General features: G+C 47.4%; 1 protein-coding gene across 11 annotated transcripts in view; it reads left to right on the forward strand.

Annotated features, from left to right (window-relative positions):
• Tenm2 (teneurin transmembrane protein 2) overlaps window positions 1-12,410 on the forward strand; it is a 1,223,220-nt gene that overhangs the window by 1,189,981 nt on the left and 20,829 nt on the right. For all 11 annotated transcript variants that reach the window (XM_085829022.1, XM_085829023.1, XM_021175392.3 and 8 more), the window contains 2 exons: window positions 2,850-3,025; window positions 4,588-4,823. In XM_085829022.1, the coding sequence (XP_085685148.1) occupies window positions 2,850-3,025; window positions 4,588-4,823 (412 nt within the window). The remainder of the gene's footprint in view (window positions 1-2,849; window positions 3,026-4,587; window positions 4,824-12,410) is intronic.

Raw genomic sequence — 12,410 nt, forward strand, 5'->3', positions numbered from 1 at the left:
CATTGGACAAGTTTCTCAACCTCTCTGAGCACCTGCGTTCACATCTGTCAGATGGCAGCATCAGCTGCACAGGAGTTGTGGGTGTCCATTGTTAGCTTTAGATAACTTTAGAAATCAGCAAAGATTGGCATTCAGAAGCTCAACAAAAAACGAGATGCTAACAAGACTGGAGAGAAGCAATAAACCGCATCTCTGTCTCCGGCCCCTCCTGCCTAAAGAAGGATGCGGGTGTTAGACGGGGACTTAATGTCAGCAGCAGAATTGAGGGGTGCACTTCGCACTTTAGTCCTCTCTGTGCTTTGTACTTGCTCACAGTTCCCACTTCTGTGGGTCCCCATATCCTGAGGTCCAGAGGCATAAAACATAGAATGTCCCTAAAGCCAGGCCCGCCAGAAGAGAGGCTCTATGATGTGTGCCCTGTGGTTGTGGCCAACTCCTCCAAATCCAGCCAGTGGGAAACCAGCAGGTATCACACAGTCTAAATGCTGGCTTCCCCATGGGATGGAGTTCAGCAGTTATGTTATAGAAAGAGCAGGCTCTGTGGTCTTCCAAACAGGAATGGTTCACTCTGGAAACAGTTACATTTCTCTGTCTTAGAAGGTGGCTTTTGGAGAGCCAACCACAATGGAGATGTAGGAATTGGGCGTTGGGGATCCTCCCGCACTGCCATGTTCCCAGAGTAGAGAAGAGCAGCCTTGGTTTAATCTTTGTCTTTTTATCTATTTATGAGGCATAAAATGTTGTCCATTTCACTCCAGTCCAAATCCCCAGTGCTTTCTCCATATGAGAGGTGTTTGGTGAATGGCTGCCACCAAGGTCCTGCCAAGTCTGTTGAGGTAAAAACAGAGACCTCATTGCTGGTGATCAGTGCTCTCAGTCCAAAGGGCAGAGAGGTTCCTATATAGAGAGCTGAATCTGCATATCTGTTGTGGGGGAAACAAGCAGCTGCACCCCCCCTCCTCCAAAAGTCAGTCTGCAAGCTAGAGAGCATGCTTTCCTCACAAAGCCTGGGAGATGCTTTCCCATGCCCTCCCCTCCACTTCCCCCAGAGTGGAAGCTCTAGTTCCTCCTCTCAGGCAGGTGGCCAGCAGCAGCCTGCCCAGAACAGAAGTCCTGGAACTACACAAGACCGGACTTCAAGTCCTGCTCCCGTTCCAGAGAATACACTCAACACAGTCCTTGCCTGGTTGACCTCTGCTGCTGAGCACTGTGCAAGACACCTGAAGCCCAAACATTATCATTGCATCACTTTCTTATTTTAAAACACTTTTATGCATCTAAAATATGAAAGGAAGCTACAATTACTAAACTATAGGAATATTCAAATAAAACAACAATTAGTCAAAAATCCCACACAGAAAAATACCATTTAATACTTATACGTTCGTATTTTCAGAGATCCTTATCTACGCTTGGAAACGCATGTGCTGGGGACAAAATGTACTTTGTTTTTCCTTTTCCACTCAACCCTGTGTCTGTGTGTGTGCAGTGTGCACATAAATGCGTGCCGATAAATAGGAGCCCACGCTGTTCATTTTGACAGCCGCCTAGGTTTCTGTCTTATGTATAGGTAATTATTTAATAATCTTTAATAGCTGATCCTTCAGTGTGGTTCTAATTTGTCACTAGTGTAAATAGAATCTTCAGACCCCCATCTGAGAAACTGCTGCTTTAGTAGGAAAAAAAAAAGACAGAAGGACCCCCTTTGGCTGAGAAAGCCTGGGTGCCCTCCATGGTAACAGCATCAAGCCTTTTCAGGGAAGATGCTATCTGGATTTTCAGGGCATACTGCTCTAGGCGAGGGATGGGACAGAGACAATAGGCTGGACCCCAGCTCAATGAGCTTCCTGGCACCCTCACCACCTCCGCCCCACTGGCCCTGTAGCTTAGCATCCACGGAGCTTCAGTTTCCTCTTCTCCCTCAGGATAACAATTCCCAGGCCATTCCTCGACTCATTTCTGTCCCAAGTATCCCTGATCCCTCTGTGTCTTATCAGTAATCCCCCCCCACTGCTTCTCCATGGGCTCCTCCATAGAGAATCTCATTCCCACCCACAAACTGGACCCGTCACTCAGAACCTGCCAATTGAGTTCCTCTTCCCAGCCCCTCAGCTAGAGGTCCAGACGTGTATCCTTTTACATTCTCTAAGCAGACGCTTCACTGCTCCATCCTCCTCCCCATCGCTCCTGGTTGTAAAGGCCAGTGCAGGAGAGCTCGGAGGCTTCCGTATACAGACCACAGGAAGAGCCATTTTCCTCCCCAATGTCTAAAAGGTCTAAGAACAGCGGTCATTTAGCGAGGACAAATACTCTTTACCTGGAAGCAGCAAAACCAGATCCACCTACCTAGAAAGGGGTGAAGACAACATAGATCTATAAAGAACTCTCTCTGGGGAGTTTGCAGGCAGCAAGTGTGACCATGGCATGGTCAGACATGGATACTGAGGACAGCTGAGATCCAGGAGTCTCCCAGCAGGCTAGAGTATCTGAGCTCGGTTGACTTGGAACTACATGACCAAGCTGTTATTGGTTCTGTACCCAGGATATGGAGGTGCTGTTTGGCCCTGGCTGACTTGTGAGAGGTCTACAAGGTGAAGAATGGAATGAGGTGGGACCACTGCCAAAGATGAAGCCTTGGACAATCTCAAATGCCTGAGGCAAACCGTGGTTTAGGGACTGGAGAAAGGACACTGTGATTACGGGCACACACACACACACACACACACACACACTCCCTCTGGGGTTTCTCTTTCTCTGCCCCTGTGGCCCTGGCCTTTCTGTATGTCTAAGTGCCAAGGAAACTTCTATCTCCACAGACTGTGCTTCCAACTCGTGTTTCTTTCCTCCAGCTATGACCACGAGGGCCGTCTGACCAATGTGACCCGCCCCACGGGGGTGGTGACCAGTCTGCACCGGGAAATGGAGAAGTCTATCACCATTGACATTGAGAACTCCAACCGGGATGATGACGTCACTGTGATCACCAACCTCTCCTCCGTGGAGGCCTCCTATACAGTGGTACAAGGTAAGGCCCCAGCCAGCCTCCGCTCCAAGCTTATCTGCAGCCCCAGAGCCAGCAATCCCTTACCTGAGAGGACTTCTAAACATCCAAAACACTCCTCAGCTCTCTGTCTCACACAGATGTCAACAGCAAACCCACTCTACCAGAAAACAGCCTCATGGGGGGAAATAAAATAAAAATAAACCTCTCAGACACAGGGACATGTCGTACCCTCTCACCAAAGGCTTAGTTAGCAGGAGAAATCTACATATCTAAAACTATCTGAGTTTATTCCCCAACTGCTTTTTTCCCATTTCTTATCTTCCATTTTTCTCTTCACCCTCTAAAACTCCAACCTGTGTCATTATTGTCTCAAGTACTGTTTATTCTCCAGGGCTGCCTTGGTTTCATCATTCCATTCTGATTCTCTACTGCAAACATGTTTTTATTGAGTTGGTTGGCCTGGGATCCAAGCTCTTGAGCAATCTCCTGCCAGGCCCCCAGATCCCCAAGGGCTCTGACCACCCGCTGTTTTCGTTGTATTGCAGTCCAGGGCAAGCACAGAGGCTGGCAAGAAACAGCATTTTGCAGATTAATTTTTTTCCTTTAATTAAGATATAATGTCGGTGGGCTAGCCGGTTGTCAAAGGATAAAAGTGTCGTCTCAGTAGATAAATGATGACATTTCTAGACTATTATCCCTCGGCAAAGCCTGTTTCAATGGCTTTATTTCTGCTCTGCCAGATGATTAATGATGTAGATTCTGTCCCTCTGTATGATGGCTGGAGTCACTGAGTGACAGGTACACCCTTGCTCACTCCCCTAAAGCTGGCATCTCAGAGGCCAGCCCAGCCTGGCTCCCTCACCCAGATGATGTGCAAACAGTGTGCCTATAAAAACGGGCTCCTGCGTGTGATTCTTTGGTACGGGAAAAGGTCAGAAGTCTGATTGACTGGTGTAGATTCTATTTGGGAAGATAAACACACATTATCAGCACCTACTGTCTCTATCTACCACACACTGCGTATGCTTCCCAAGTTCTTTGGTAATATAGTGATACAGGCAGCTGCAGAAAGAAGAGAAGGTAGGTTTTTCTCTTCCCTGTGCTGTTGAACCCTGGGCTTGCTTTGCAGTGCATCTGACCTGTGGCTAGACCATCAACCTCGGGTTAGATGATAGGCCAAAGGGGAGGAAAAAATTGAAGTAGTGTGCCTTTCATTTATTTTTTTTCATACAAGCTAAAATATATATGTTAAAGTTCAGGGATTTGATTGACACAAATTGTGTAGGCAATAGACATCTTTAAATGTTTAAATGTGCTATTAATAGTCTTCAGTGAGTAAAAGAAAAATATCACGGCATAATTATTTCTGGAGTGCCACATATTAATAATGTTTTCCTTCCCGTGGATCAGTAGCATCTTCTCTCTCACCTTTCCATTGTGTGTGTGCTAATTGAAGGCAGCCTCAGACTGACAGCTGCAAAGTACCATGGAAACCTGTAAAAATAGGGGTTCTATTCTCTCCTGACTAATCGAGTGGATAATTTCTCTCCCCACCCCCACCCCCGCGACTCACGTTCTTCCAGATCAAGTGCGAAACAGCTACCAGCTCTGCAATAATGGAACCCTGCGGGTGATGTACGCCAACGGCATGGCTGTCAGCTTCCACAGTGAGCCCCACGTCCTCGCAGGCACCATCACCCCCACCATTGGGCGCTGCAACATCTCTCTGCCCATGGAGAATGGCCTGAACTCCATCGAGTGGCGCCTGAGGAAGGAACAGATCAAAGGCAAAGTCACCATCTTTGGGAGGAAGCTTCGGGTAAGTGGGTCCATCCACTCTTGCCCCTTTCGGACTCGGAGGGGACGGGTCGCTTCCTCACACGGCAGAGGGAATGTCAGGCCTCCAGAACACCTTTCCACTTTCAGAAGGCGGAAGATGTATTCCTCTGGGTTTAAAAGACAATCCCTCCATTTCCCGAGATGGACAGGCAGCAGTCCCTGGGGATAGATGCACTGGATGCCTCCCTGGAGAAGGTATTGGCCTTCTTTCTGCACCTGCCATCTCCTCCCTGCCCCCCAAATTCACTATCTAGACAATACAAGTCTGGTTCCCACCACACGCTTGGTAATTTGCTAGATACTGGAAGAACAAAAGCATAAAGTGTGCTCTTCACAGCCAAGAAGTGATATTCTTCTGAAAAATGGCAGACAGAGATGATCACAGCATATGTGAAGATAGGTCCCTTGGGGATAGTATGTGGTCACAAAAAGAGAAAGAGAGAGAGAGAGAGAGAGAGAGAGAGAGAGAGAGAGAGAGAGAGAGAGAGAGAAACAGGCAGAAGGAAGTCTTGACCAGTTAACAAAAACACTTCTTGAGGACATCCGTGCAAAGCTGACTGAGGCACGCCTATTAAGGACCTCCATGCTATGGATGCTAAGTCAAATAGTTTATCTGAATTACTAGAACCTTCTCAGTGGCCTGTTGGGATCATAACTATCCCAGTTCTCAAATGGGAAACAGAGATTCAAGGATGCTAATTAAATGTCAGGACACCATAGCTAAAACCCAAGGCCTTCGAAGCCAGGATTTGACCCCAGGTCCATCTATCTAGCTTGTTCTCTGGCCAGTATCCTTAGCCACAGTCCCACACATCTCCCTGTTTAGATGATCAGAGCACTGTGAACCCTGCTTCTGTCAGATCCTGTCACACAGAGAGACCTACTTCTACCACGGTGACAACCCTTCTCCCCAGGTAAGGAGAGGAGTCCCACAAACCTGTCTGCCTCACCCCCAACACATGTTTACTGAGCACTTAAGAGTCAGGCCCTTGTGCCAGACACTTAAGGTAGATGTCACACAAAGCAGAGCTCCGACACTTTCATCCAGGGGCAAGGGACATGAAAGAGGAGACAGCCAAGAAGCTGACTAATAAAGACCTAAGATAATTGTCGGTCAGGAGAGGCCCTAGGAAGACAGCCATCCACAGAGCAAAGTCAAAACAATGCTTTAGAGTCCCTGGGAGCAGAGGAGTGAGCACCTGCCAAACTTAGGTCATAATTTCTGAAAGGCAGCCAGCCAGGTGACCTCCCCGCAGAGCCAGGCCACTCCATATTAAGATTCTGCCTTTGTCTGGCTAGAGTTTAATTCTCCACATTAGGTTATCAGCACACTCCCATGTTTTTCTTCCTCTGCTGATATCTGCAAAGTTGCAAGCCGCAATATCTTCCTAAAGACAAAAATGGAATGAGATTAGTGGCTAAATCCTTAATGACTGGATTCAGGGCTGGGTAATTGATTTTTGATATGCTGCACTGTAGAAGTTGATTATAAGTAGTAATCGTGCCTTTTCCTTGATAAATTAGTTATGCATTTTGACTAAGTTTTCAAAATAAAGATAAATGTGGCCCTGAAATAAAATGGCAATAATCCCAACTCTGAATATTAAAATTCTTAATAATGGTACTTGTGGTAATTAACAGAAGTTAGGCACGCAAGTCTTATAACTGAGTTTCTGCCAGGGTTAGACTTGCTGGCATCGTGTTTATGCAAATCAAAACACAGTTTTATCTATCAACACCTCAACATTTAATTGTCTGGTGTTCGTTCCTGTAACAATAATCACATATCCATTTAGCTCTCTTAAATGAAAATCACTATGAGATTATAACAGGTTGAGTGGACTGAAAATGTAATTTGAAAATGAGGGAGAAAGCCTGGAATTTATTTGCATCTCATTTATTTTAATTCAGTTCATAAACTGTTTAGTGAATGAAATAAAAGAAACTCCTGGAAACGGTGGGGGAGCCGTTGGAGGAAAGGTGTGGGGGAGGAGCAGAGTGCAGTGTGGATTGGGGAACCTTGGCGTGCCCTTCCCCCAACCCCCTGGGCTTCTTGAGCTCCCTATAGGAACTTTGTAGCCGTAAACTAGCCACATCTGTCGGCCCCCACAGCAACCAGGCTGCCCCAGAGCAGGGAGATCTGGACTTCTCTCCCTCCCTGTGGCCAGCCTTGGCGTCTCCTTTTACTCCTTCTCTGACATCCCATGAGGCCAAGCATCTTGCATCCACTTAGACAAGAGTTTAATGATTGCCCAGTCTTTGTTTAACACCGCAGAATGAGTAGGTTAGAGAATAGGAAAGCTGAGTCCTTCTACCAAGGGAGCTTGAGATCTGGCAAAGAGGATGTTGCAAGAGACACAGTGTTAAACTGGTTCCACCAAGAAAGGGGCACATACGGTGGGTAGCAGCCAGGAACAGGTAATCCATGGCCCAGGTAACAAGTAGGCCCTGAAGTTTCAAAAGCTTCACCCATCACAGTCCAAATGAGTCACACAGCAATTCTTAATGATGACGAGACCAAGTTGCTTGACATTGGGGTCCCACCACATCAAGCACACATGGCCCCTGAGGCTTTCTATAGAAGAAGAAAAGTTTGAACACTTCAAGGGAGCATGGCAAGTCAGCATGAATGTGACATGAGTTTCTTCCTCACACCCAGGATAGCACAGTCGGGTTAATCCCAAAGAAGTTTGAAAAATTACCTTTCCAATGGCCAGGGAGAAAATGAAAGATTTGGGGAACCCAAGTCAGAGCATGAGGTTCACAAGGAGCCAGGGAGGGCTTCAGGGAAGTCAGAGTTGGTTCTGAAGAGCAGCAGGAATTAGCCAGGCAAGATACAGAAAAGAAATTTCTAAACATCGAAAGACACCCTCAAGGAAGGCAGCCAGGATACTGGAGTAGGGGTATCCAGTTCAGAAAACCTCCGAAACTCATGAGACCAGAGAAAAAGTGGCCAGGCCACAAGGAAGGGAATATTATATGAGGCCGGTATTTATCCTGAGGGCCATGGAGAGTTGTCCCAGGGCTTAATTAGTAGAGTGATGTGTGGGGATTGGTGGATTAGAAAGATCTCTCCAGCTTCCCGGGGTGCAGAGGAAGACAGACGAGGAGGAGACCAGACAGGAGGAGAGGGACGTCTCAGAGCTGTTACAGTAATGCAAACTAGAAACTGGTCTCCAGCAGGGGAAAAAGAGAGAGAAGCGCAGAGGCCTGAGAGAGTTGCAACACACATGATTAATAGGATTTGGCAGCAAGCCTGGCTGCCGTGCAGTGCTGACTTCCAAGAGACCTTCCACGTGATCCTGTAGACCAGGAAGGCTGTGCCAGACTCTGAGCCAGCTAATGGAGAAAGGCCAGACTACTGAAAACCAAAACAGGTGTGGGAGACAGTGTGACCCCAGCCATGCCTTATAGGATAAAGAGACCAGGCAGGGACATGAAGATGTAGCTGGTCCCGGCATGACATAGGTTGGGCCCCCAGGACAAGAACAGCATGAGTCTCGGGAGCTCGGGAGCACCTGGCCATTGTTACACACTAAACCAGATGGCCTGGCCTCTCCTTAGCACCAGCCAGTTCCTACAAGTGACCACTTGCGGTTGTGAAGTCCAATGTTGACATGGGTCCAAAATTCCCGGCAAAGAACTTTCCTGTAGCAGAACAGCCAGTGAAGCCCTAACCCCTCTTGGTGACCTGCCTTGTCCTCTGATCAGAAATATGTTTTAGCCAAAGAAAGCACCGCATATTCCTCCTGTTGGACTGTGTCTTAGTCAGGGTTTCTATTCCTGCACAAACATCATGACCAAGAAGCAAGTTGGGGAGGAAAGGGTTTATTCAGCTTACATTTCCATACTGCTGTTCATCACCAAAGGATGCAGGACTGGAACTCAAGCAGGTCAGGAAGCAGGAGCTGATGCAGAGGCCATGGAGGGATGTTCCTTACTAGCTTGCCTCCCCTGGCTTGCTCAGCCTGCTCTCTTATAGAACCAAGACTACCAGCCCAGAGATGGCACCACCCACAAGGGGCCTTTTCCCCTTGATCACTAATTGAGAAAATGCCTGACAGTTGTATCTCATGGAGGCATTTCCTCAACTGAAGCTCCTTTCTCTGTGATAACTCCAGCTGTGTCAAGTTGACACAAAACTAGCCAATACAGACTGGGAACATGTAAGATGGCAGTGCCGTAGAGGGAATTGGAAGGATCAGTCCAAGGTCGCGAGAGGCAAAGACTTGTCTCTTTCTTGGAAGAGTCCCTCTTGGTGATTTCCTCTGTGCCTCTCACTGATCTGCCTGGCTTTTCAGAGCCAACTGCTTCACAGCAACCCTCAGCTCCCTGAACATGCCACAGCACCATACTGGTGACAAGTAAGGATGGGAAGATGTGATAAACATGGCCTCTTTAGGCCATGTTTACCAATTAAATTTTCCCCTACCCTAAAAAGGTAGAAGTTTGAAGCGCACGCGCCCATGTCTGTCCAGAATCTATCTATCTGCCAATCAGAATGATCACAATAATCATAATCAGGATAGCATGGCAAAATGGGGGCATGCATTGTGTCACACAGCGGGCCACCATGAGGGAGGAGATGGCCCTAGCGACTCCCACATGTCACCCAGTTAACATTGCTCTCCTCTTGCTCCCTCTCAAAGTATTCACTTTGGTTGTTGACCTAATTTTCTTGTACAGTAGGCTGGTACTCTCTTCACACTGGTGGGGAGGGAGGGGCAGGGGCGGGGGGGGGGGGTCAAAAAGACTTGGCCAAAATCTTACATCATCTCTGCTTAGTAAGACCAGAGGACAGAGTCTCTGCATTAAAAGATAAAAATTTTTAAAAAGATCCCACGGAGGAACTGTGATTGGCTTAGCATGGGTGCAGTTCATGTCCCTGCTGCAGTCACTGGTTAGGGAGATGGAGACCCTGTGATTGGCCAGTGTCTGGTCACTTGTCCAATCCTGACCCTCACAAGGGAGCCATGTAGCCTGCAGGGGCAGGGGGGGAGCAGGGAAAGCAGTAAATGTATTCTGTGTCCTTCCTCCAAAACCTGGCCACAAGGCAAACTAGAAGTGTGGCTCCCACACCCGGATAGTCTTTCTCCTCAGCTTCTGGGAGAGGCAACGAAAACGAACCTTCCCATTAAGATTTAAAACCCCTTCTCTTTCCTAACATGGATCTGTGCCTGACTCTCTCTAAGAAACGAGGGCCTATGACACTAGGGTATTTCTTCTTGATTGTGATTTACATAGAAATTGCAAATGCAAGCAATAGCTATACAGGTAGGTATCAGAACAAAAGAAAAATTGCTTCCAAGATAATCTTCCATCCGACGCTGATATCAGTGTAAAGCAGCGTTCCAATATGAAGTGGGAGTTAGTGATTTTGTTTTGGTTGCTGTATAATTAGTATGACACCACAGTTACATACTGGCGGGCATTGCTTTTACTTGTGTAGCAAATCATAACGTCTCGGGACAAGGTTGGGGGTGGGCATGTACGTGTACATATGACCATACCATCCTGAACTCAGCTCTGGGGAGGGCCCACGCAGCACGTCTGTTACCACACTATCTTCTCAAAGGCCTGCATTAGGTCCTTCATGCCTGATGCATGCATTCTTCACCGGCCTAGAAAGGTTTTCTCTGTCCAGTGCCTACTGTCGTCTTGACCTAACAGTTACTAACCACTCAGTATGTATTTGTGGCCAAAACAAACAAGAGCCCACGTGACCTTGCGAACATGGCTAATCTCTCCAGAACCATTTGCAGCACCTTGAATTTGAATATTAGTTTAAATTATACATAATTAGAGGGGCAACCCTCTGGGTTCACATTAAACCATGAATTCCCTAAGCAAAGAGTACTTCACTTTTGGACAATGTATATTGTATTATAAAGACTTTTGTTGTTGTTGCTGCTGCTGCTGCTGCTGCTGCTGTTGTGTTAACGATTTGTTTTCAACTGTGTGTGTGTGAGGAGTGTGCGCATGCACCCTCATTGTCAAGAAGGAGGTATTTAGATTCCCTGAAGTTGGATAGCAGGCAGTTGTGAGCAGGATGCCCGGGATTCAACCCAGGTCCTTAACACATGCTCTTAGCTGCTGAGCCTTCTCTCCAGCCCCCTTGTTGGTAGGTTGTGGTTATGATTTTTTCCAGAGCCCTCAAGTTTATCTGGAGAAAGGGAAAAGAGAGTTTGTAGAGTACCCATCCCCAGTCTCAGACTGCAGTCCCCCAGCTGTTTCTTCCCCTTTCTACCCACCCCCCTTCTTTCATGGGTAAAGGAACCAGGCTGAGTTAGCTAGGAGGCACCAGGACCTGCAGAGTAGAAATGCAGGACAGGAAACAGGTGAAGGAGAATGGGATGGGGGATAAGGAAGTAGATTTGGGGTGCCCAGGGTAGGAAGGGACAGCTAGCATTGTATACATTCCGAGCCAAGATTGGTGGCTGTGGCATGACCCTGTACCAATGAGTGTGTGGCTCTAGTAAGTGTCAGGGGTGGGGCATTTTTTTCCTGTTGCTTTTTAAGACAAGGTCTTACTACGTGGCCCAGGATGGCTTCAAATTTCCAATCCTACTGTCTCAACTTCCCAAGCACATATACACAAGCAAGAATTCATTATTTAGGATGGTATGGGGAGACACATCACACACACACACACATACACCCTAAGTGTTACACACAAGCAATGATAAAGCAAATTTCATACAAAACACTGTGGCGATGCTCTGAAGAAAAGCTGGGTTAAGATCAGGGATGATGCAAGATAAGCCAAGTCTACTCTGTGGAAAATGTCATCTGAGCTGAAAAACCAAATGAAGACTCAGGGGGAATTATCTATGCTAGGACCCCTGCATGTTCGAAGGCCCTGAATTGGCAGGGGCAGGGTTTCCTGAATCCTGAGCAGAAAGGAAGCCAGTGAGGATGGGGCAGATTAGTGGAGGGGAGCGGGACTGGCCAGTCTCCTTGGCTATGGTAAGGATCTTTGAGACTCTGCCAGCCTCCACAGGTGTAACCTGTGGTGACACAGAGGACTGCTGAGGACAGAGTTTCCCTTGTCCTTCTTGTGTCCCTGCACAGTCTCTGGGAATTTCTCTGTCATCCCCTGTGCTGGCCTGAGGTCCCACCCCATGCTGCACCCGTTCACTGATATTCACTCTCTTCTCTACAGATTCTCATTCATAGCTCGTCTGCCTCTGTTCTCATCTCCATGGGAAATTGTCTGTCACAGTAGCAAGCACACAGTAGTTACTCAGTAAATAATGAATGAATGAATGAATGAATGGGATTTGGAGTTGATGTCATGAAAGGTCACTCCATTCTATCTGCCTTAGGTCTAAGTTGGGAGAACCATCCAGAATAACTCATCACTGTTCTTTGAAGCCACCTTCAGATGTCTGATGCTCCCCAATGACCTAAGTCACATTCTCTAGTCTTGATTTTCCATATTAGTGCTTTAGATGGTCAGACTTGACAGAGCTCCCGCCATGTCCCCTTCCAACCTCCATGATCACTCAACGTCCCAGGGACATGGAATTCTAAGGTGAAGAACCTACCCACTGGGATCTTGCTGACT

This window comes from Mus caroli, unplaced genomic scaffold (assembly GCF_978045245.1).
Source record: "Mus caroli unplaced genomic scaffold, Mus_caroli_1 scaffold_13, whole genome shotgun sequence".
Classification (NCBI taxonomy): domain Eukaryota; kingdom Metazoa; phylum Chordata; class Mammalia; order Rodentia; family Muridae; genus Mus; species Mus caroli.